The sequence below is a fragment of the Saccoglossus kowalevskii genome, chromosome 6 (genome assembly GCF_978046115.1).
Source record: "Saccoglossus kowalevskii chromosome 6, keSacKowa6.1, whole genome shotgun sequence".
NCBI lineage: Eukaryota > Metazoa > Hemichordata > Enteropneusta > Harrimaniidae > Saccoglossus > Saccoglossus kowalevskii.
In genome coordinates, this window is record NC_140646.1 from 30,308,470 (window position 1) to 30,333,700 (window position 25,231).

At 35.4% G+C, this 25,231-nt stretch overlaps 1 protein-coding gene across 1 annotated transcript; it reads right to left on the bottom strand.

Annotated features, from left to right (window-relative positions):
* Positions 1-1,690: 1,690 nt before the first annotated feature.
* Positions 1,691-24,510, bottom strand: LOC100378048 (uncharacterized). The gene is made up of 6 exons (XM_002742209.2): positions 23,158-24,510; positions 13,892-13,997; positions 12,615-12,752; positions 4,150-4,248; positions 3,675-3,766; positions 1,691-2,180 (listed from the first exon to the last, which is right to left on the bottom strand). The coding sequence occupies exons 1-6, from the start codon at positions 24,508-24,510 to the stop codon at positions 2,052-2,054; spliced, it is 1,917 nt and encodes a 638-aa protein (XP_002742255.2). The 3' UTR covers positions 1,691-2,051.
* Between the last annotated feature and the right edge of the window lie 721 nt (positions 24,511-25,231).

The window sequence follows — 25,231 nt, forward strand, 5'->3', positions numbered from 1 at the left end:
GGTTGAGACCATTTTAGAACGTCTTAAAAGAACTCGGCATGGCACCGGCTTATCTTGTTCGTACATATTTCAACACCGGCTTAACTATGGAACTGGTCTCGCAACATTTTTAGTTCATGATAAATCATAATCTGATTAAGTCTGCAGTATGGAGTATTGAACAACAATATTAAAACTATATATACATTCGTCCGTTTTGCATCTTTAAAACAAACTAAATGCAATGCAGTTCTCGCTTCGAGCGTTGGTGATAATTTGAACGAAGCCAGGCGAATCCAACATACTAAACAGGACGAAGGAACACATAAAAATACCCGAGGACTCCAAACCAATGTCCGTCGTAGCCACTATACCTATACACCCAATGCAAATCATGTAACCCAGTAATTCTGCGCTTAGCGTTCATCGAACGTTCAGGATGCAGTAGTAAGGTAATGTACGTCAGTCGCGGTTGCCCATATATATTAAGTAATTTGAAAACAGTCCCAATATTACCTCAACATATGACGTACAACAATGCAATCATTTGTTCTAAACACCCGTGCCACTAATAGAACGTGTTTTTGAGCTTCTTATGTGACTTGCCGGCTGCGATATGGCTGTCCGCGGGAACTTTGGGGTGTACGATTCAAATCTAGTTATTGAAACTGAGGAGTGGGCCATTTTTACTGAGGTGGGTACAGGCTACAATCGAGGAATTAGTGTAACGTATTCTGTATGGAGGCACGAGTAATTTTCAAAGTAAAAATCATTGAAAATAGAATAACTATTATGCAACTCACAAACTTATAAATGTAGTTTGGTTACTTTAGTCCCCATTTGTTGTGAGATTCAGTTAAACGGTTCATTCCGATTGTAAATTCACGCTTTCTGGCAAATCATGCTCTGAATGCTCAACTGAAACAGACTTGTCCTGACATGAGTTTTTAACATTGTGGTTTATGAGCTTTTTGCCTACTAGTATATTGTCACACATGTCCTGTCAATTAATTCACGACTATGCGATGGAGTTGATCCTGAATGAATGAATGAATGCATGAATGAATGAATGAATGAATGAATGAATGAATGAATGAATGAATGAATGAATGAATGAATGAATGAATGAATGAATGAATGAATGAATGAAATAATCAATCAAGAACAAAATGAACTCTTGCATAACATCGTTTGATTAGGCGTACTTGGAAATAATTGATGGGATGGTAGACTGGAAGAAGGAAATGGAACAAAAAAAAGAAGAAGAAAAGAAGGGAATTGGAGGAAGTAGGAGAGAAGGGGGAATTGAAGAAGTAACAATCTTCCGGGTAGAATGAAATACGCAAGCAGCCGGGTGGGTTGATAGAGTCAGTGAGATGTATTGCATTGGCTGTATCAGTTGCTAACCACTCAGTTTCTAATATAAAAATATCTATGTCCAATTAAATGTGTAATAGACAATCCAATCACCGCTGACAATCTTCTTTTTTATTGAAATATTATAGTGGGATGGAAAAGCAGAATATGTGTATACTCATATCAAATATATCCACGCGAGACACTTTTTGAAATTAAAATCCATTGCTACTCTGAAACATTATAATGTCGGCGGAACACAGATACAAGACTTCTACTTGTACAACTATTTGATTTTTATGGAATTACCGATGACTTTAATACATGTTTGCGTGATGATAATAACGTTAATAAATTTTGCAACGACACCAATGTGATACTCTTTTATTGAATTTAACAATATGCTACATACCTGTGTGAATTATGTGTGAGAGTGAAAGTGTCAGTCGTCAAATCAAAGAATATGCAGATGTCTGTAGTATAACTACTAGGGCGTGTTCAAACCGTGCTCCTCCACATATCGGAGACCGGCATATACCTGCACCAATGAACTTCAACTTCCAAAGCTTTGCCAGTAACGGTAGGGTTAGTGTTTTAAATAACAGCGGTAGTGGGGGGGGGGGCTAGCTGACTGACTGACTGTGAAGTTTATCTTTACTCTCATTGACTGCAAAACGCGTCGGTGGGATACTCCGTCATCGCTACGGTGACAGTGTTCACAGTACGCTGGTACGCATACTATCTGTGGGCACATTGAGTGGTAACGTCATGAAGTTATCGCGTTCTTTTCCATGTAAAGATGAAGATGTTCCCTGCAACCAATAAGTCAGCATTTTACCCTTTCCCTGTAAGTGGTAAAACAAGGGATATATATATTATAGCCCTGGCAAAAATCAATATTTAAAATGCCTTTCAGTACGACCCGTTCCAGTGGCTATAATGGGTTTTCATGGCGTCACGATGTCTGCAAAATTTTCCAGAATAAGCACAACGGGTGATGTGAAAAAGTATAAAAAATATTCAAAAAACACGTTTTCAATTCCAAACGTATGTTGATTGTACTGTCACTTCAATTTGAATGTTGAAATTTATTTATATTGATGAAGGAAACTGGGTGCAAAGATTTTTATTTCCAGGTCCAACAAATAATGAATAAGTAGTTATGTCAAGGAAATTGGACTTCCACAATACTGTTTGACTCATTCGAGATCACAATCGCCCCAGTCTATCACCTGCTACCTTGCTGCCGCTCTCCCGTCCACCACGCCCAAATATCTGGTCTCCAGTCTGGGTATGCCACTTGAAATAAAGTACGCAAATAATGATAGATAACGAAAAAGAGTCTATCTCTAGTCTGAAAGTCAACGACCTGTTCATGAACAAGGCAAAGCCAAAGTTCACCCACATAAACCTAGGAACCAACAGAACAATGTCTACAAGGGGAGACTCTCCGTGGCAATGAGCTAGCACAGAAATAATTCTCCCTTGCTGTACAGCACATCAGACATCACATCTCCTCTATACATACTATGCAATGAAGAGACATTCTTACCTAGGTAACACAACAAAGATGATCTATGCTATGCTATGCTTTCCGCATAGAGCATGACACAGAAGCCAAAAAGACGCCTGACTCGACTTACAAACCCTAACAAGGATACCACTGTTTACTTACTGGGTACCACAGGAAAACTATGCACTGTGAGATAATACCATTGCCTACATCAACAAGTCCGTGACAAGTCAACTAGCTGTCTCATGAGAGACTGATTGTAGTATCAAATGCAAGATGTCACTTAACACTTCAGTAACAGCACCAAGTAACTATATACTAGTATATGTTTGAGAAGTACATTTTGAGAATGATTCAATTGATTTATATAATCTTCTTGTCGAAGTATTTTTACCAAACATGTCAAGCCATCTTCAAATCCAACATCTTCCCTTTAGTGTCAACAAAATTTAAACAATCTTTTAATAATATCTTTACCTTATTCCATTATGCTGTAGAAACAATCCGGTACCACAGCTTTTATTCGAAACGGAACTGTATTTATAATTTTGTGAAATGTCACCAAAGTTGAAGGCTTCCAATGTTTTGTAAAACCATCTACACCAGAGAATCAAAGGCCAAATGGAAGACAATGGTAAGTGGAGTGCCTTCATTAATCAGAATGCCAGGCTGCATTTTAAAATTAAAGCAAAGTCGAGGTACTTGACCTCAAACATCAAACAACATTGAGTATACGTGATTGTCCCTACAGAATGGATCAAATATGTATAGCCAAGCTGGTCGTTTATATTCATTAATCTATATCGAGTATCAGAGGCCAACTTACCTTGATCTCAACCTCCCCTCTTCTTTTCATGGAAAAAACACCAAATTTAGAAAGTGCCATGTATGTTGCTTTGCTGATGTGAATTTTCGAAGCTGTAAAACACAAACCAGGTTGAAATTTATTTATTTATTTGTTTAAATAAGGTAGCTGATCATTAGATGGACGGGGGACACAAGTTGTACAGTATATTTACAAGTACAAGTTGTTGAATTTAAATCTCGCGCGTTTTTGTAATATGTGGCCCATTTTGCGTGATTGGTATGGTTACATGTGGTAGCTAGTTCTTCAGATAAATCGATTGCCAGGTAAACAGTTTCAGAAAACGACAAAACGAGTGGGAGAACAAATACTTAAAGTAACGTAAGCCTAGTTTTAAATGTACTCGTAGGATTCAAGTAAATGCTTATACACTGTGTTGTGATTGTGAAAGCTTGGGGAAATGATTACTTGGGGAAACGATTTGTTTTAGACTTACGTTTGCCTGAGGATTCCATTCTCGAGGCTGTGTTCACAGTATCTCCAAACAGACAATATCGTGGCATCTTGAATCCAATAACACCCGCGACGCATGAACCTGCCCGGGGAAACAAAGTTTAGGAATATTTAGTTATCATAAACTGTGTTTGCAGCTAACAAAGATGTTATGAGATTAACAAAGATTATGTAAATGCGCGTATATTTTATAAATAATAGAGTAATGCAATTGTCATTTTCGTAGTTCATTACTTCAAGCAAATGCCCGACCAAACCAACGATTTTAGTATGCGAGATATGGCGATAAATACTCAGAAAAAGGGTAATCCATATTATTTTTATTTATCTTATCGAACATGTGATTATTAGAGAACGGATATTTTATTTTGTTTCACTGAATTTTATTTCGTTACTACCACATTAATGGCCACCAATATATTCAATCGTAGACACTCGAGTAACAATGTTGTAAATAACAATTTTGTACCCAATGTGCAAGTCAACAAAAACAAAATAACCTTCGATCTGTGCACAACATCCCTACCAAATTCCCATGTGCTGACTTTCAACCAAGCAACACGAAATATTATACATGTTTAAGCAGTTGAGATGATATGTTCATGGATGTGCAACAGCAGAAAAAATCACATAAAACAGTGAGTTACTCCAAAACGTAGAACAAACATATTGATTCGTTGCATGACCTTTTGAGAGGAAGTAAAACTCGAACATAAATAAAAGGCACATTTTAACAGATTCAGAAATCTTTAATTCTGTCTTAAACTACAACAAAACTAAAAGCATAGCGGAACTATAACCACCGTGCCCTTTAGGAACAAATGTAATCACTGTACCTTTTGTTATATTTTGTAATGTTTAAACTTTGAAGTGTTGAACATTTTGGATGTATGACATGCAAGATGACTCACGTTCCTAATAACCATGCAGGTGTTTGAAGCAAATAGTTTAAAATATATGCTAGTTGAAGGGGGTGTTGAAGGCCAGGGGTGTGGTTAAATAATGTGGAGGTTTCCAAAAATTCAACATAATAACCAACAGGGGGTGTATCATTTATGGAGAAGGGGTTGTAATGTTAATGTTCAGGCAGGAAACTATCATATATAAAAAAAGAATGAGTCAAGTTATCAATGGCACTTTCCATTGCAGCTAATTAAAATATAAACATTACAGGCAAATATATAAAATACATGTCACCACATCTGGGTCTGCATTATTTCAAGTGCTATTACAAAGAGTGTATTCACTTTTTCCATAGCCAAGGGTATTTATCCACACTACCTAAGTATCTACATACTCTAAAAGACTGGCCAACTGCACAGATATGTATGTTGTGGCAGATGGTCAGAGCTGCACTCTCCATTATAAATTATTATTATTATATATATATATATATATATATATATATATATAATTAGGTCAACCAAATATGCTAAAATTTATATTCACATTTACAGGTTATTTGTGGCCAACATAAAGATCCCATAGGATAAGGTAAACTTAAAATAAAATAAAACGTTAATGAGGTGTAATAACTCGAACAAAATTTATCTTTCTAATGAGACAGTGTATAAATGCCCCCACCCTTTAACCAACTTTATATTTCCCATCACATGCCCAGTCATTTAAGCACTGCTTTGAACATTGCCCTACAGTCATATTAAACATTTGTTTTAAGAAACAGCAGAATTGAATACAAGCAAAATACAGAAAATTGAAAAACCTTTTTGCTATGCAGAGAAGTTTTATAGATGTTTCACCCAGACCCAATTTATTTGTAAAATCTAGATTTAAGTTTCAACCTTGACTTACCCACTGAACTACGCAATACAGTTTCCCACAAATGACTGTTTGACCTTTACATGTTGCAGGTCAAATACAGACATTGATTTATGCAAAGCATTAAAATTAAAATAAATCTAGAAAAATTGCAGAGCAGAGAGTTGATGGAGAGAGTTGAAGAGCTGCCAGGTTGTTCCTATATTAAAGTAATGTAGACATGTACATGTTGAGCTACATTTAGGAATTTCCACAGATGTCTCCAAATATTTAAAACCTGGACACAGCAACTTTGAACTTGGCCAAACATTTTTTGAGAATCTACATATAGTGTAATAAAAAAATAGTTCAAAATATGCACTGCTTTGATTGAAGACCTGTTTTCAATGTTTTCAATAAAAAGCAAAAAAGCCGAGTCCTTGGCTTGAACCCAAGCCTGCCGGATCCCTTGTATAATCAATGCAGAATTTAAGCTACTCTTTTATCAATATCTCAAAAAATATTTAAGCTAGACTCACAAACTTTGAACTTGGTCAAGTATTTATATTAAAGCAGAATATGTAATAAAATGAAAACAATTGAATAGCATGGTGCACTACTTTGAATAGAGAGCCTTGATTTCAATTTTTTTTTAAAAAGCAAAAAAATGTCAAAACAAAAAAATATAAATAGGAAGAATCAGTTGCTCATACGAAAGGATTAAATACAAATAGTTAAATAACAAAGAGGGATAAAAATGAAGCCGGGTCCTAGGCATGAACCCAGGTCTGTCAGTTGATGCTGATCTCATGTAGAACCAATGTTGATGTTAAGCTATATTTTTACTAATATCTAAAATATATAAGAGCTAGACACACAAACATTAAACTTGGCCAAGTATTTATCAGAATATATAGTAAAATGAAAACAGTTGAATGAATATTTTTTGACTTATTACACTAACAAGCCATAGTTAACATAACCGACGACAGACGTCGTAGACAGAAACTTCCCCCTCCTATACCTTACCCTTCTCATTCATGATTCGGGCAAGGTAAAAATTATTGAACCATTTATCATTTAGGTACGTACTTTGCGTGTTATAAATTGTTAGAAGATTTTAAAGTTTGAAGTTGCAAAATGTTTGCGCGTGACCTGCTTTCAGTTGCTTATTTTTTGACAATTGTTTTCTTTCAGGCAGATTTCACCGCCGCGAAATAAGTTCTGGGTAAATCAAGGAAATACGCGCTGTTACGGCACGCCTGATTGGCTGAAAATGAGTATGCGCACTTGAGTTACCCAGTACTCTGTGCGAATCCCCCTTGATTCTTGCTGCTGGCCATTTTCGTTCATGAAATCGTCGGATATCATCAGAAAACGCGGGATTTGTGCAGTTTTGAATAAAACTAAGTTAGCGATTATGAACAATGGTTATTAACGTAACACCTGATCCCCTCTAAAATTGTTGTTTCGCATTTTAAGGTAAGAAATCGAAATTTAAAACCGACAGGGTGTCGATTTACTAGGTGCCATGTTTCACAACTTGTTTATTTATATACGTATAGCGGATGATTTTTTTTTTTTAAATTAGTATTTATTGATTTTCAGCCCCAAGTGACTGTGATTGGATGACGTGTTGTGAAATACAATGAAATATAATTCTTGTATTTGAAAAAAAAATAAAAATGTACATTCTAATAAAATTTACAGTTCATACTAATAATATAAATAAAACATAATATTGAAAAGGTAATCAAAAAATAGCAACAATCGCAATTATTGTACATGACAGCAAAATGCCGTCACTACAGGCACGTCTATACATGTTCACAGCTGAAATCTGACATTATTATGTGTGACTTTGTAACATCCAATGAGCAGACCTACATTTGTACCAAAGCTTACATTGCTGATTTAACATCTCGTGAAAATCGTTGACGATTGACCTTCATTTGTTTCGTCCAATGTTTTATTTCAATGGTCTACAATTTAATTAAAAACAAGTGTTTGAATACACAATGTAGTTTTCCCTCAGGCATCACCCCCTTTAGTCAAGTACGTTCGCCTGACCTTCTCATGACCTCGAGCGCCCGGAGCTTTGATAAAAAATATTGGTGATGACACTGAATGCAAATTGCATGCAATATGTCTGAATTTAATGATACATTACAACCGTTGGGAATGCCACGTTTTAATATCGACGGACTCATCCAGGTCATCGCTATGGCAACATAAGCTTTAATTACATATCAATAATAATTTATTAAGTACGATATTGAACATTGTGAAAAATCATAGTATATGGAACGAGCAAAATATTCTTCATGTACAATAATTATCAAAATTTAAAAAAAAATAAAAGAATTTTTAATGACAATTCCCAGAATTTATTTATTTTGCAATAAAATGTTTCCTTTAAAAAAGTTTAGGTCACCAGTCTATTTTCTGGAGAAAATTGTATTTTAGTGAATATCGGTCATTTTGTCAGTATTAGAGCACTTTTACGTTGGTGTCTGGTGGAAATATTATGCCGTATCTAAAATTGCAGGCTATATATCGTGACTGGTAGGTACTTTTTGTTATCCGGAATTATTTCAGAAATCTGGGTTTTTAAAAATTACAATTTTAAATCCATTTTTAACACAGTTGTACAACACAGTTTTAATTCTATTTTTATTTTTTTATTTTATTTTATCACATTTCAAAACATCTCGTCCAAATTCAAAATTGCATTAAGTGCATAACGGGCAGAAACATGTCAAACAAATATGATTAGATGACAGATTTTGTTGAATAGCTCTCGTGTGCTTCAATGCTTTACAAAACAAAGCGACATTTGTCAATATAAATAAGTCAGTAGATCGTAACAACGTATGTATACATTTAAGTATAACGTTAAAAGATACATCTAAAAGTTATACCAGGGCAGAACAGCTGACATTCATCATCGACTCCGCTCGTATTACTGAATTTCACAAACTTTGTAATTCACATTTACCCATTATGGTTTGTTTTCATTTACAAAATGAAATGGGCAATAAAATTCCTGCATATATCATTTTACCAAACCACCGTATTACTACAGTGTGAACGCAATAGAATATTCGTTAATTTGTCCAGGGTCATTAGTTGAGCAAATAATGTCACGAAAATAAACACATCGACCTGTTTTGTTAATAAAATAAATAAATAAAAACATTCAGATGTTTCCATATAGTTTTCAAGATGTTTATGCCATGGTTTGTCTCAGACAAAAAGAAAGTTGTTACGTCGAAAATTCTGTAACAGGCGTAAACAGATCTATTCTGGTGTCATGTTTGTCTATATCGTGTCATTTCAGGTGACTACAATATCAGAAACTCCGCCGAGATTATGTCAATAAATCTTCACTCACAAATGCCAACCGAAAGCAATATAGGATTTCTTTGCAGACATCCGGTATAAGGATCGGCCAAATATTTGCAAGAATATGCCAGCTGCAGGCTAATATAAAGGGAAGATTAAAGGGGCACCTTCCAGTTAAGATTAATTTTACAACAAATTTACTTTCTGGATTAAAATAACAATGGATAACAAAAGATAGATTAACATTGTAAATAACATAAATAATAGTGTCCCATGATTCTTTGGTGCAATCCAAGGGATTGAGCGGTTCCCCTTTATGTTTAAATCAACACAAGTGTGATCATGACGAAATGTATTTAAATTTAAACATGGCAAAAAAGCATTGAAATCAATATTGTTACAGACGGACTATTCAAAATTTCAAACTTTGTCAATTCAATTAAACTGTTTGCTCAATGTTACGTAGGTTAGGGACGACGTCGAAAGATCGATGTCGGATAAAAAAAAAAATATTTGCTTTAGTTTGGGGTTGGGGGGTTGACCTCAAAAAGTTTCCATCCTACAAAAACGATTTTATTTTTTAATGAATTCAGAAAAATCTTGGAGTATTTGTAGTTCGTTTTTTTGGCTATCCAATCATGAACAAAAATAACAGAAAATGAAAAAAAAACTTCCAAGACGAGAAAATGGTTTGGAGTGGAGTCGGGTGTAAATATGTGCATCACATCACAGAGTCCGATTATCAATGTAGTCTGACGCCATGATCAATATTTATCGATTAAGTTTCAGTGGGAGGGGGAGGAACTAAACGAATTAAGTTGTTTGTCCTACATTGAACTTTTGATGTTGTTTCTCACGTAAATCATTATGTGTACATTTCATCAGCACGGAAACAATGTAACCGCACATAAGCGTGTATCAGTGAAGACAAAGGAATATTATAAAGTCACTGTAATCGAATCCTCCGACCATTGTCTTGTTGTTCATAGCTCTGTGATCAAAAGTTCGTATTTCTGATGTTGAACCCACCCCAAACAATTATAGAATGATCCAGCACAGAATAAGTCCAAATGCAAATATTATAACAAATTTATTGCTGTCAATGAAAACGAAAAAAGTACTTGCCTTATTTAGTTTTATTTATGTTGCCAATTTATCAATTATTTAAAGGAAATGCATACTAAATAAAATGTTATAAAAATGCCCTTATATGGCGAAATCCCGAAAATTTAAATTTCTTTTGACCTAATTAGCGGTTATCGCGGAGCACATGAAGCAATATATATATAAAAGCCCAGGCTGTTTTGAACGTTCTCAATCACGAGACCAAAGTCGAGCGAAACAATTTACCGCTGTTTTTACCATGTTTTGCATATTTGTGAGCTAAATTTATAGATGAAAAAATATCATGATTACATAATACCAATAATCTAAGAATCGACTACTTTTGAATTGTAATAACTATATACATATTTAATAGATAATAAAATAATTTTTCGGATTGTAAGATATTTGCTTTGGAAAGTTTTCAATATGACCTTTATTGGTAAACATAACTTAGATGACGACAAATACCGTATCTTATTCATTATTAATTCTAAACAGAGAGCGCTCGTTCATTTGTCAAACCTTGCGAGATCTCGCGGGGTGATGGAAATGATTAATTGTCGGCTATATGTGCATTGCGCATGTTTACGCTAATGGCCACTCATCTATGCAATTACTATGTCTTGAATTGGGAACTTTAAAACAAAGATTAAATAAATATACTGTAATAAAGCCCAAATGTATTTGTTTGCCATAGTGATTATATCAAGCTGCGGTACATGTGACTATAGCCACGTTCAAATTCGACCTCGTTACAATTACATATGTCAACGCTATCTAGCATACCTACATGTACACATCTCACTTTCTGTTCAGAAAGACATTTACATTTATGAATAAGGAAGTAAGAGTAATTCTATGTCAAAGTTAATAGGTGCAAGGTAAATTTAAACTATGAGCAGACAGGTATTCATAATTATACTGGATGATTGTAAACCAAGTATTGGTATAACTTTGATATAAGCAAGCATCTATTCACGTTCACATAACGTTCGAAAATTTGAAAGAGAGCTGTACAATGTGTATTTTTAGTTAATATTAAAAAAAATGTCATAAAGTGTATTTCAGATAAGACTTGATGTCTTATTTAAAATCTATAAACCTTCCCAGGCTGCTAGAAAATGAGATGTATGTTTTAGCAGCCCACGATACATGTGTTTATACAGTGCATCAACATGCCAATCCGCTACTCACAATCGTTTTTTTCATCCACTATCTACTCTTTCTATACATATATAGTTCATACTTGTATTGCATATTTGACATAAAACATGTATTGATTGTTTTACAGTCTATTGTGTCCTGGATGTATGTTATTATTAGTTTTAGCATGTGTGTGTGTGTGTGTGTGTGTGTGTGTGTGTGTGTGTGTGTGTGTGTGTGTGTGTGTGTGTGTGTGTGTGTGTGTGTGTGCGTGTGCGTGTGCGTGTGTGTGTGTGTGTGTGTGTGTGTGTGTGTGTGGCGTCGATTAAGCACACAATCCAACTGCGATAACTAAATAATGCTCTTGTTGTTTCAACCAATAGGCGTAGTTTAAAAAATAAGTAGTAGGACCCGTGAAAATGAAGGTAATAAATTATGTGTGCTCTAATTTTGATACACATGAGTGATGGTGATATAAATAAAACCATACTTCCAGCTTTGAAGACGACAATAACAAATAGCGATGAAGTAGCCCTACGGATACTTGCAATGCTTACGTGAGAATTATCTGTAGCCAGTTAATATGTACGTCAGAGTAAATAGCTATATAGTGACGCCGACGTTGAAATACGTTTGAACAAGATAAGCCGGCGCCACGCCGATTTAGTTTAATCCGCCCTAATATGTCAAGTCTCGCCCGGCATTCGTTCTTACAGACTCGACTTTAGCACACGTGAACAATAGCGCCGTCTTAAAAGCACGCCCTTAATGTCAGCCTCGCTCTGGAATTCATTGCAAGTATTGTGGAAAGAAACTTGGTGGCCGATAACAAAGCCGGCTCAGTTTAGTTTATACACGTATGAATACACGGCCAATTAAAAACCACTGAATAACGATTCTTACAAAGTTAGTCTAGGCGACTCTGTGTCACACGTGTGAACACGGTATTAGTTGTTGAAAATGCGTTAGTTGCTCTTGCCTAGAAGCATCATTTTCACGCGGATAATTCATGCAGATATTTTTTAGAAAATGCCTCCTTCTATTTTTTAGGGACCCAGAATAAATAGTGTCCCACACCTTCACCTCTATACACACCTGTATGAATTCCAATTCGGAGACGAATTCTTCTGCCCGGTAAATGTGGTATGCGGAATTCTGCGATGGTGTCCATTATATGCAATGCCATGGCTGCTATCTCACTGGAATGCCGACTTCCATTGCGTTTGGGTAAACCTGAAACAAACCAGAAGACCATCTTCAATTCGCAAAGCTCCGGTGTGCATGCTAGCGTATACAAAACCTAAATACGGACAGGCGGACGAACGGGGAGAGGAAGAGAAAGAAGGGCAAACGGAAAAAAACAGCTCACACGCAATTCCGACTACGAATTGTCACAACCCCGTTGTGTCATATTAATATCATCTTTTTCGTTTACAATGATTCACCTTTTAGGTGAAACTTTCCTTCTGACGAACGGAGAGAGGAAGAGAGAGAGGGTCAAACGGAAAAATCGGCTCACACGCAATTTCGAATACGATTTGGCACAACCCCGTTGTGTCATATTAAGATCATGTTTCGTTTACAATGATTCATATTTTAGGTGAAACTTTCCTTCTACATTAAATTGTGAATCTTCAGAACTGGGAGGTAAAATCAGATCAAAATTGAATTGTTATGTATTTTACGTGTGCATCCTTCACTTGGGGAGTCAATTAGGTTCCCATAAATGAAACCTTATACTTTTCTATGAGTGGCATGGACATGATTTTTATATGGAGAAGTACGATTATCACGAATCAAACGTATTGTCATTAACTGCGCGTGGAAGACCTTTCGAATCTTAAGACATATTCGTTTAAGAAAGAATATAACAAGTGCATCCTCAATAACAACATGATCTAATTTATATTCAACGCTGCGTTTCCTGTTGCCGGGTGTTGTAGAGAAAAAGAAAACATGCACGTGTACACTTGCCGTTAAAAATATATATTATTTTCTTGAGATATAAACAAATCTCCTGTTAAAGGAAGGGTAATGTAAATGTCACACAGCCCCACTATCGATTCCGGTGTCATAAACAGTGGGAACGGAACTCCGTGAGCTATAGTCATGGCAACGAAGTATTGCACACTTCAGTTCGTGATTCAGTGTTGTTGGATTCAGTGTTGTCACACATAACCACTCACAATGGGATAAAAATTGCTACCAACTATGTTTACGGCCATGCTGTATGGAAAGGAACATCAACAGCGAAACACGTACAACATGGTATTGGGTCTTAATATATCATTGTTAATCGACGAGTTAAGGATGTGCGATTGTATTGCGGATTTAATTGTGTCTTTGTTCAGTCCAAGCCACCAAGAACTTACCGGATACCATCATGTATGCATCGCCAATCGTTTCAACTTTGTAAACATCCCAGCTTTCAATACGGACGTCGATATACTCGTAGAGGACGTTAAGCATCTCGACCACCTACGAAAAAAACCCATTGTTTATGAGAAAAAATGTTTAAGTGACATAGAGTGGAGGGTAACTAATAATTCACATAATTGCATGACAACTGATAATCACACTGTATTCAACGTACGAACGTATATAGTTGTGTTATGATCGGTCATTGTACTAGTTCAATGAAATGTCATATTCACAAATTATCGCTCATTGTAATTCAAAGAAACGTTATATTACAAACTGAATTTGATACAAATAAAATAAATGCATTCAAGGTATTTGAAATAGTATAGTTTTTATTTATTCATTAGAGTTATTCGTGTTAGTACTAATTATAATGTGTGCATTTCTAATAAAATCATTTAGTCGAGTCACATAATATAACCTCTTGCCGTGCGTTGACGTGTGTATTGCACACGCACGTTGTCAAAAACATGGCATCTATAACACAAAGCACAAGTGTCAGGATATAATCCTATGTGTATGTGCATGTGTGTTGTCGACATCTGGGCTTGGCATGTTCGTTCCATTAGACGAGAAAGTTATAAATTACCGAAACATAATGCAGGAGGTTGGACTGTATTGAATGCTGATGAAACTCAAAATCACAATTATTTTAGTGATATTTGCTGTAGTAATAGCTGTTCTGTTTTATTTATCCAATAATATTAGAATACATGTTTATTGTATTAAACAAAGGATTAATATTTGTCATAATCGTGGTGCCTGTTGAATGAAATGTATCAGTAGTGCATATTCGTTGCACTATTATATTATTTTAACTGACCAATCACGTGGACAGACATTTTACGAGAACTTGTGTATTTCTGCTTAGACAAAATACAAAGTTGAGCAATTGTTAATCTAAATATCGATGTTTTGTTAATAATGGAGATTTTACAAAGATAATGATAGATTGCCTCAACTGAGAAATTTTTAAATGTTTGACAGATTTCCGATAGCGTATTGTCATGCCAGGCAGATCTGTATTAGTCACGTCGCAAATGGCAAACATACGTCATTTAAACATTAGTCAATATGTGTGTTTGTCAGACAGATTTGTGTATATATGATGTTGTAATCTCTTAATTTGCCGTGATATATTTACTTATCATCATCAATCACATTCAGTAAGTACATTGTATTGATTTGTCTAACAGAACCTAATTACATGTCATGAATCCACACATTCCGAAAAGACAGGCGTTATTAATAGTTTGTTTAGATATAACAATATTATGCTTCCATTACCGATATTATTCATAAGTAACTCTGCCATTGCCATTATCAGTGTCTGTGACAAGACATGATTTATACAATATGTATTTATTATCTCAATATGTCAGTTATTGTAACTATGTTATCTTGTTATTGGAACAGCCAAGTAGAGAAAGAATCCATCAGTTCACTGTTATAATAGGCTATCGTAAACTAGTATATTAACGTTATAAACAACACATAACTCGATACAAACATCTAAATGACCAGCGATGTGTGGTAACATAACAGCATTTTGGAATGATCCAAGTACATACAGGGTAATGGACGTGAGGATTCATAATTCGAAATTTCTGGTTAGGGGGGAAATTCCGTAGCAAAATAGAATTCATATTTACTGAATACGGAATAGGAATATAGAATTATATCAAGAATACATTTCAATTGCCAAGAATATTGATTAGCACAAAGTAAATAAGGAAAAATACGTATTGATTGATTGATTGATTGATTGATTGATTGATTGATTGATTGATTGATTGATTGATTGATTGATTGATTGATTGATATTAAGGTGCATGTATTGATTAACATTACGGTATAACAACATTCTGTATTATTTGACAGGGAAACTAATTAATACAACATAATTAATTGAATATACTTGTGTATAGTGATTACAGCTCTGTAAAACGAGGTATTTAAGTACTCTAATTATATTTTATTTGACAGGAGAATTGATTGATACAATTAAAAGGGTCATGAAGTGAGGTGGTGCTACCATGTGTTACAATGCATGGTAATGCACGTGTAAACACAGCTAAACAGCTGGAATGGAACTTTCCGACTATTTGTATGCAATTATCATAACCATAGTTTCGATGTATGGGGCATTATCATGGGCTTAGTCATATAATACAACAACGATCATGGCAGCTACTTAATGGATTTAAAATAAACAGCCCATGTATGAATTGCAGCAATGGAGGGTTGAGATTTTCCTATTCGCTAATAATTTGTATACATAAATATAATATACACAACCATTGATCGTGTCATTCAAAAAAATGTATTGGTTACAATTCCTGAACACGTACGGTATAGTAATGTGTACAATATAATACAATATTCGGAGCATTGAATACAATATTGCTATCTACCAAAACGTCCTTACAATGTACATTTTCATTACAGGTGTTCTAGGTACAAAGATTCCACGTATCATTTACAATTTACAATTTACAGTTTATAATATACGACACAATAATTATTATTTGAAAATTCCATTTCGTTTTATATTTCTGTGTAATATTTCCTCTGTCGAGGTCTGCGAAGGAAGATACGGTATTTTGGATATCATAATAATGAGGCACATTATTTTACCACGTGGTTCAACCAATGGCTATGCTTAATGGCATTTCTTTATGTTTTGATTCCCTAGAAACCTTCTCAGAACTTCATTGTAATTCCTGTAATTTATTTATACTTACGCGACAATTAAGAAAAGAATTTAAATTATTTATTGCCAAAAAGAAATTATAGTAGTTTAGAAATAATTCTTAATTAAAACATGTGACGCTATATACTATTTATTTATGGATCTTTCTTCATGAAGCTGGATTTTCATGATCTAGTACCTAGAGAACCTGAATTCAAAGACAGGGCTTTTAATCATGTTCAAGTGATCGGGTATTTGAATAATATATTCGTTTAAATCAAGGCATACAAATTGAAAGCGTCACATTCACCACACTGTGCCGTGTTGGTCCCATGCGACGAATACATGACAATGTTTGAGTGCGCGTAACGACTGTGATCTGGATTATAAATGAATTATTATTTAGCATATCAAACTCATTATAACGGTACGACGACTTAAAGGTAATGTCGGCAGGATAAAATCGTGACGAATCGAAAAATAGTCACCATTTTTCTGCTGTAGCGATGGTATTTGAAGTTGCCGCAAATCATTAAAGCTAGCCTACATAAAAAAATAATTACATGTTCTTCGCCTTTCTCGGGTACATTGCTGTGTTTGTTTTGTCTCTATACAACGATGTAAAATAGACTGTGACTTATTATGTATGGAACAGGCTCGTACTTTCTGGAAGCCAGGGTTCACAGTGACAACACCCAGTGACCAGAGGATATAATCGAGATCAAATTCAATCGCACACAAATTTGGTTATAACTACTAGTATTACAAGACCTATTATTATTCAATAGTATTCAAATATAGCTTGGTATAACTTCCAGTCTAATCATAACCTCCTAGTTATCATAGATAGACAAAATGTATATGGTTACTAGATATGGTATATGCTACTATGTTTAGTTGAACTAAACTAGTTGCGACTGGTGTGTCGCATTCTAAAAATACACGTATCTATATCTCTTCACATCAACCTCCAGACTGAACATATTACGCTGATTTTCCATAGGAAGAAACATATTGCGGAAAACATTTTTTTTTTTTTTTGGAGAACTAACCATTTTGAACAAACTGGTTTTGTGCAATGGCGCACTGACAAGAACAACTGCTCATGTCTATTTAATAGGTAATATATTTTCATCTCTGCCCAAATACGCCTTAAGCTATTAAATTAGGTCAACCGACTCCTTTTATTTGTTATATCAGATCCATTAATACATTGGCGTATTCGACGTTAAAATTATTTTTTAAAGAATATGAACGCGAACTGACTCAACTTCAACAATGCAGATGCCAACAAATGAATTATTTTCATATGAAAAAAGTTGTTGCTGTATATAATTCATTAATGATGAGATGTTTATTCTAAGCAGGGCACATTCAATTTTGTGATTGAAGCAATGATATTATATATACATATCACCTACGCTACTCATACCATCATATTAATAGGTATGGCTTTCAGTGCGTGATATTGGGTACATCCACGGCGTCCGTGCAGCAGTAGTTATATTGTATTCCCCGAGCATGGTGTCAAACTGCCGGTCGATTTATAGACAAAACAACAACACATCACAACTACTGAATTACAAGTGATATCCTGCTTACATCACGACTAAATAAGTTATATAAATAAGGAAACAGTAGCGTGCATTAGTGAAAATTCATCCATCTTTATTATTAAACATGAGACCCAGATTCACACCTCCCGTGCTTACCATATTTAAAACAAAACAGTGGGCTATAGAATTATGCTTAGCTTAAACAATAGATGCGATCAGAAATTTGTCCCACCATGTTTACTCAGTAAACAGTGAACACCATGTTTTCAGCTTTATGTTCAGCAACGATATACGTTTTTACAGTAAATTGCGCTAGGTTAATTTTACTTGATTGAAATGATGAATATTCAGGATGTTCCAAAGTTAATTACTGCTAAAAATTAAAAAAATCCATTTTCATTTTAGATCTTAAACAAATCACATTTTCCATCTTTCTAATTTGGCACTAGGTGCAAATCTTTAATAGATGCTTTACAGTTTCTACAGCAACTTATTGTCACATTATATATCACATTAGGCATCTCGGTTATAGGAGAAAACAAATCCTGACATGAATGAACACCAGTGGCAATACGTCATAAATTCTGAAGCTACGCAAAATTAACTCAAGACATTGTTTTTTTTTTTTCATATTTGTCAATAACAATTCTCGGCAACGGTTTTCTAATTTACGCACGAAAGCACAAAAATGTACGTTTTGAAAAAACAAAAAATTGATCACATATTGAAAAACAACAAGTTTCCTCAAATTCAAAATGTATAGCTAACAGAATATACATGACAAGCGTAAAATCAAATGACATCTTCATTGTGAAATATAGGTTTGAAATGTGTTACCTCGAACCTGGGTCTTATCCTTTAACACACATGTGATAGGTACTGCATATGTGACATAATGATTATCGATTTAGTAATCGTCGCTTGCCATAACCTACGTTTGCTATAAGCCAGTTTGCAAAATGACAGTCGTTGTGTTAATTTAAAAGTGGATATATATTGCTAAAGTGGTTATGTGTTAAAAAAACGGTAGCAGACATTCGGCATATGAATTATGACGCATTGTGACAATGTATTATGTAAAACGCATGCAAATAATGCTGTGCAAGTATAACAACAACTATTTACGATTCAATTGTGGGTGTATTACACTGCAGATTGCCACAGCATTGCATAACGTGTGTGGGATCTTCTCAAAGCAAAGAGAGTTCTAACATACAGGACCCATATAACCAATATTGTCATTGAAGGTTAACCAAATTGCATATTCATTATTTTCATTAACTTAACCCGGCAACCGCTTCAATGAAAATGCGTATTGGTTATCTAATGCATGCATGACCGCGGTATGTCATAAAACCTACTTGACAATTCTCCTAACATTATCCCCACATAATGTGCATATACCTTTTGTAGACATTCCGTATACGTTTCATTATCCATGTTATTGCTTGCTCGGAGCAACAGTTATCAAGGGACCGTGGACATTAGAAACAGTTATAAAGTTAAAATCCATAGAGGGTTATACACAATAGTTTATTAAAGCGTTGCTTGGAGGAGCAACGTATTATTGATTACATGTGAGATTTGAGTGTCAAAACATTGCAATCGCGTATTTTATAGTCCTCCTTGACCAAATACGCTGATTCACGCCTCTCCCTATAGACAATATCTCATGTAATTATCACTCGTTGAAGGAATATTGCAAGTATGATGTCAGCGTGTAGTATTATTATGAATTGAGTGCGTGCTTTAGCGGTTAATACAAATAATTAAATGAAGTATAATCATGTATTCAGTCTGGGCATGTGCCTTTCATTGTCTGTAATTAACGCTGTATAATCTCGATGTTTTCCATTAGTCTAGAATTCACGGACTAATGGAATTAATAAAAGACACCCAGCGGGGCTTCCCTACATTAATACAACATACACTGAGCACTGTTTACATATGTATCACACTCCGTATATGTGGAGGTTATAGTTGTAGCTATGCTGTAAAATATGTCATCCTTACTACGCAGTCTATAAAAAAAATACATGAACGCTAAATGATGACAATGTACAATATTGTCACTAAGCCGAGGGTACTGTTGAATAGTGACGTCAATCATTATGTGAGAAATTAACAGAAATAGATTGTTGTTGTCGTAGCAACTAATTTAAATCCCGAATAATTTTAAATACCAAGGTAACCTTCCGTGCGTGCATTGTGACAGTACATTTCTACGAATGTGGCGAAAATATCTGATAAATATGGATTTGTGTTTTAGATCAGTGGTGGCTACGTAATTTATATTATACTGTTTATTTGATACTAGATCGGCACATAACGTTAAATTGACAATTTAAGTATGTTGTATTCATTACAATTGCCCTATATAAAGTGACATATTCATACTTTTTCTGGTACACAAAAAATGTTTGATAAATATGTCTAATAATAGTTTTGATAAAAAAGAGGGCTATGTGCGGTCTTACATCATGTAAACACGTTCACAATCTGGCATCGATGTGTGATTACTTATACATATACGTATTGCACAATGTTTCTTTGTTGTTTAAAGCTTTTGTTCTTGGGTTTGTAATTTAATTTTTATCAGTTGTGACTATAAATTTCAATTTGATTTGATGTTATAAATTTTCTTCTTAACAATTTTATAAATCATAGTTTTTCATTTGTTCGTTCAGATGATACAACCAATGGTGTGTTTACTTGGAACACTAACAGTACAAAGTACGTATAAAGCTGGGTGTTTTACACGTATTAAAAGAGAACAGCTAAATCCCAGGGATCGCACATGGGTAATTTCAATTCGAAAACAACAATTGATATACATATGAGCGTCCGTTGAAAGGGTTACAATTACAGACGGATGAATATTTGAGTAAAATTGATAAACAAACGAATTACAAACTGAACACACTTTGCTCTGTAATAAGCACACTGAGAATGAACATCTGCCTTCTTAGTATGCAAACCTTTTGAATAGTTTTATATATGCAAATAAACAGATAGATTAACTATTGAGCTCTGAACAAAATCTTCTGTGGTTGGAAATGAATGCAAGGCACGTGTTATAATTACATGCACTCAGTTAGTTGACATTAGTCAGCAAAAATGGCGCTAAATGAAACTAATTGAAGTTTGTGATGACTTACAAATCTCCGACTATAGTATTAATCTGAGCACTAACACCAGATGCTGAAAATATATCTATTTCTGTTTTCACAACGTTATGCTAATGTCATTGGTTGTACTGCATTAAATAAACCAACAAGCTTTGTAGATTGGTTAAACATTTACTGAAACTTTGATTGACGTGTATTAGATGTCATTTTAAACAGTGTTAGCGCAAATATTCAGGATTCATTCAAAATGTTTGGCCTCCAAACATCGTAACTAGCACATTTCTGGAGCTAACTCGCATAATGCAACTAGCTTGAGAAGGATTAGCATACTAATTGCGGCTGCCATCTTGCCCTATGTATACCCTCGGCTTCCTTTTAAGTATTTATATATCTCAATTTACATCCATTGTTCTATCGCATAAATTTGAATGTGTTGCCACTTGTATTGACGGTGACCTTTTACCAAACACGACATATATTCTGTTTTGACTCTTCGTTTGTGGTTTAAACAAAACTGACGCTTTTCTCCAGAATCTATTAGTTTCTTAATTTCTTACTCGTAAATTGGACAGTTCCTTTGTCGTTTACTGATTAATTGGGCAGTTTCAGATCAAAGTTGGTGAAATTGGCTAACAAATTTGTGGTATTCGTTTTCATAGCCGTTGATTAACTCGTAGTGGTACGATAACAATGAATATATTATTACGCAACAAGTTGAGTAGCTAACAGAGAACGGCTTATTGGAAAAAACAAAAACGTTGTTAGTGTATGTGACAGCGAGATACGAGTAAGTTAAATACTACAATTACAAAGCGAGAAGCTCCAATTTCTATAAATGTATTTTGAAATGCATTAGGACTGGTATTTTGTAAACTTTATTGTCTACATTTAAAATATTAATTTCTCTCGTCACTCTAACATATAAACTCGTTGTCATAGAAATGACTGACTGTGTATTTAAACTTACACGCTCATTTCATACTGTGTTTATTATTTTACATGCCAATCGTCTCAAGATGCAAAACCGAAGTATAGCCTAACAACGCATATGAGAGGGGAATAGACCTAGGACACGAATGGCCGCCGAGATCTCGCTGAGTGAGAGAGGTCCGTGTTCTGTTCCTCTGACTTATGAAACCATGTTATATGACAAATATTTGAGGGTGAACAAATAAAAATATTTGTATATCTTTTCTATTGCTTCAGAAAACAGTGTTAGTGAAACGAATTCTAGGCCGAATGGTAAACAACCAGCTATTTTATGTAATCTACAACCATTATATTAACGGAGAAGCAGTATTTAAACATTCAGTCAAACGTTTGTACACAATTTTCATATAGCTAAGTGTGTCAGTGACACTGACAGATTCTCAGTTAAGCGAGTGATGAATGACACTTCAACATATATTCACTATTCATAGTTGTGAACTGTCTCCCCGCAACTGAAAAGTCTTTTCTCGGGATCTATATTTGAACTTATATTTCACGAGCTCGTTTAATTACACAGGTGCGAATTGTCTCTATGCGTGTTTTTTGGGAGCTACATACTTGACAAACGGGTTCAAAATTCAAAACTTGTTTACCTTTCACGAGTGTTAAAGCGGGAGGGTCGTCACCTGCGCATGCGTCAGATGGCCGTAGCGTGTCATTGTTTACAAACAAGCGTCTACCCATGAGCCTTTGCGTTTTAGCGTGTGTTGTACCCGAGTATGCAAAGTGGTTGACCCAATCAAAATAATAAACCACCTGTTCGTACCAGTCACGGCTACATAATTATTCGGCCATGAATACTAATTTGTTTATTGTTTTGTTTATTATTTGGAAATAAAAAAGACACGTACTTGCATTGGATTACTGGAAGCGCAAATGGAAGTGAATCCAACAACGTCAGAAAAAAATATGGTGACGTCGTCGAATGATTCGGCTGGTGCTTTTCCGTAACGTTTCAGTTCTTCGGCCACTGTGACAGGCAACATTTGGTACAATAACGAATCTGTCTTTTTCTTCTCTTGCTCAAGTTCCTTGGTTTTGTTTATCAGCGACAACGAAAATTGTTCAATATTTGCCGTTTGGCGGATAACTGCGCGTAAAATGCATACGCACGATATAGCGAATGTTATCAACAGAAACGAGTAAATAACCACGCGGTTTGTCATTCTTTGCATGTCTTCATTCATTTGATATAGGATATCCTCCGCAATTTGAAGTTCAATATCAAACAAGATATCGATGTACTGAGTCATGTTTAAAAACCACCAGTTCCCTGCCTGCCAGAACGGGTTATTGGCGGTTAAATTGTTGTGCATTATGATCGTCCGCATGCTAGCTAACAACTCGAACAGTTCTGAGTTTTCATCTATTGCTGCATTGTATAGCTCGTCCAAGAGGGTGCTGTACGCTCTTGAACGATCAAGTAACTTTTTACCTCCAATACTTTTCTCCATGAACCACAGAAGGTTTCCGTAGTCATAGAAACCACCCATTGCGAAGAAGGTCCCCCCAAGAGCACGTTCGACTCCAATGTGTTCCTTGGCCAGCACTAGTGTTTCGTAGGCCACTAAATCAGACCAAAGTGCCCCGTCATTATAGATGCTAAAATCTTCTTTCAGCCAACTGATTATAGTCTTGATATACACCGTATAAAACTCTAAGGTCTCTTCCAGCGTGATAGTATTGGGGTTGAGCTCGAGGTTTGCGCGAAAATTGGCCAGGTGACTTTGAAAACCTTCTTTGGTTTGAAAAACTTCCGTCTCTCCGTTTTCCAATTGGACAGTTAGCGTATACCAGTAAGCCATGTGCTCGATCGCAGCATCAGTCCGATGGTATTGTTCCTGTAGTACTTTCAAAATCTCTCCCCTATTCGAGCTAATGTACAACGCGGTCGTTCCTCTTTCTATCTGTAAACGATGTACAAAAGTGCCGGCGTCGTGTATGCTTACCTCGACTCTTTCCTGCACCGTGGACATTGCTTTCTGTCGCTGCACGCTCTGTGTTAAGTTAACAATCGTGTATACGACCAGAGCGGCAATAGGAACAACCGTCAGAATAACCACGACGACTAAATTCCTCCGTGTGCTGTTACTGGTCCTCCCGTGTCTCTTCGTACAGAAATCGGAGCTAGAACATGCCGGCTGGATGCATACAGTTGCCGGCATGCTTTTGCGTTTAATGTGATTCCGTATGCTGCTCACCATTTGCCATGGGTTACAAATAGGGCAATGATGTATGTCTGCAGCTACGCTAGTCCTAGGCGTGACAACAAAAACGTGGTAACGTTTACTTGACTAGTAAGATCTAAACATCATCATAATTCGTTGGGATGTGCGCATTGATGTCATATGACCAATTAGAGAGACCAGTGTCTGTGATTCGTCGGGCATAAATGTTGGCATGGTGATGTGAGTGTGCCCTCACTGTCACGCACTGAAACACAATGAAGATAGTCGCAGACCGGGATCGCGGGAGGGGTCTATATCGTTAATTGAGAGTCTCGGTGCTGAGAGTGACATGAAAATACATCGCTCTAGGCGGAATACATCCGAATGCAAATGTGTTTGTGCTATCAGTATTAAGAAAATCTTGAAGATTATTGCTGAATACAGAATATAGTTTCTTCCTTTCTTCTCTGTAAATGACTAAGAGGTTAGTGGATTTCATCGTCTAGAGAGTTGCACATTTGCAGAGTCTATCTTCAATTGTAGTTTTTGGTATTATGTCATTGATTCACAGGTTATGATAATATTCTTTTGTTTTGTTTTGGAACACATTTTTGGATATCGATTTAATATAAATTTTGTATTTTGCTTTAATTTGCATTTTTCAAAAGATTGTCCAACCAGGTGTTTTTGTAGCAGTGTTGTTCCATATCTTTTATAGCATGGCATGTGAAACTCATTGGTCCATTGTTTTGTATTC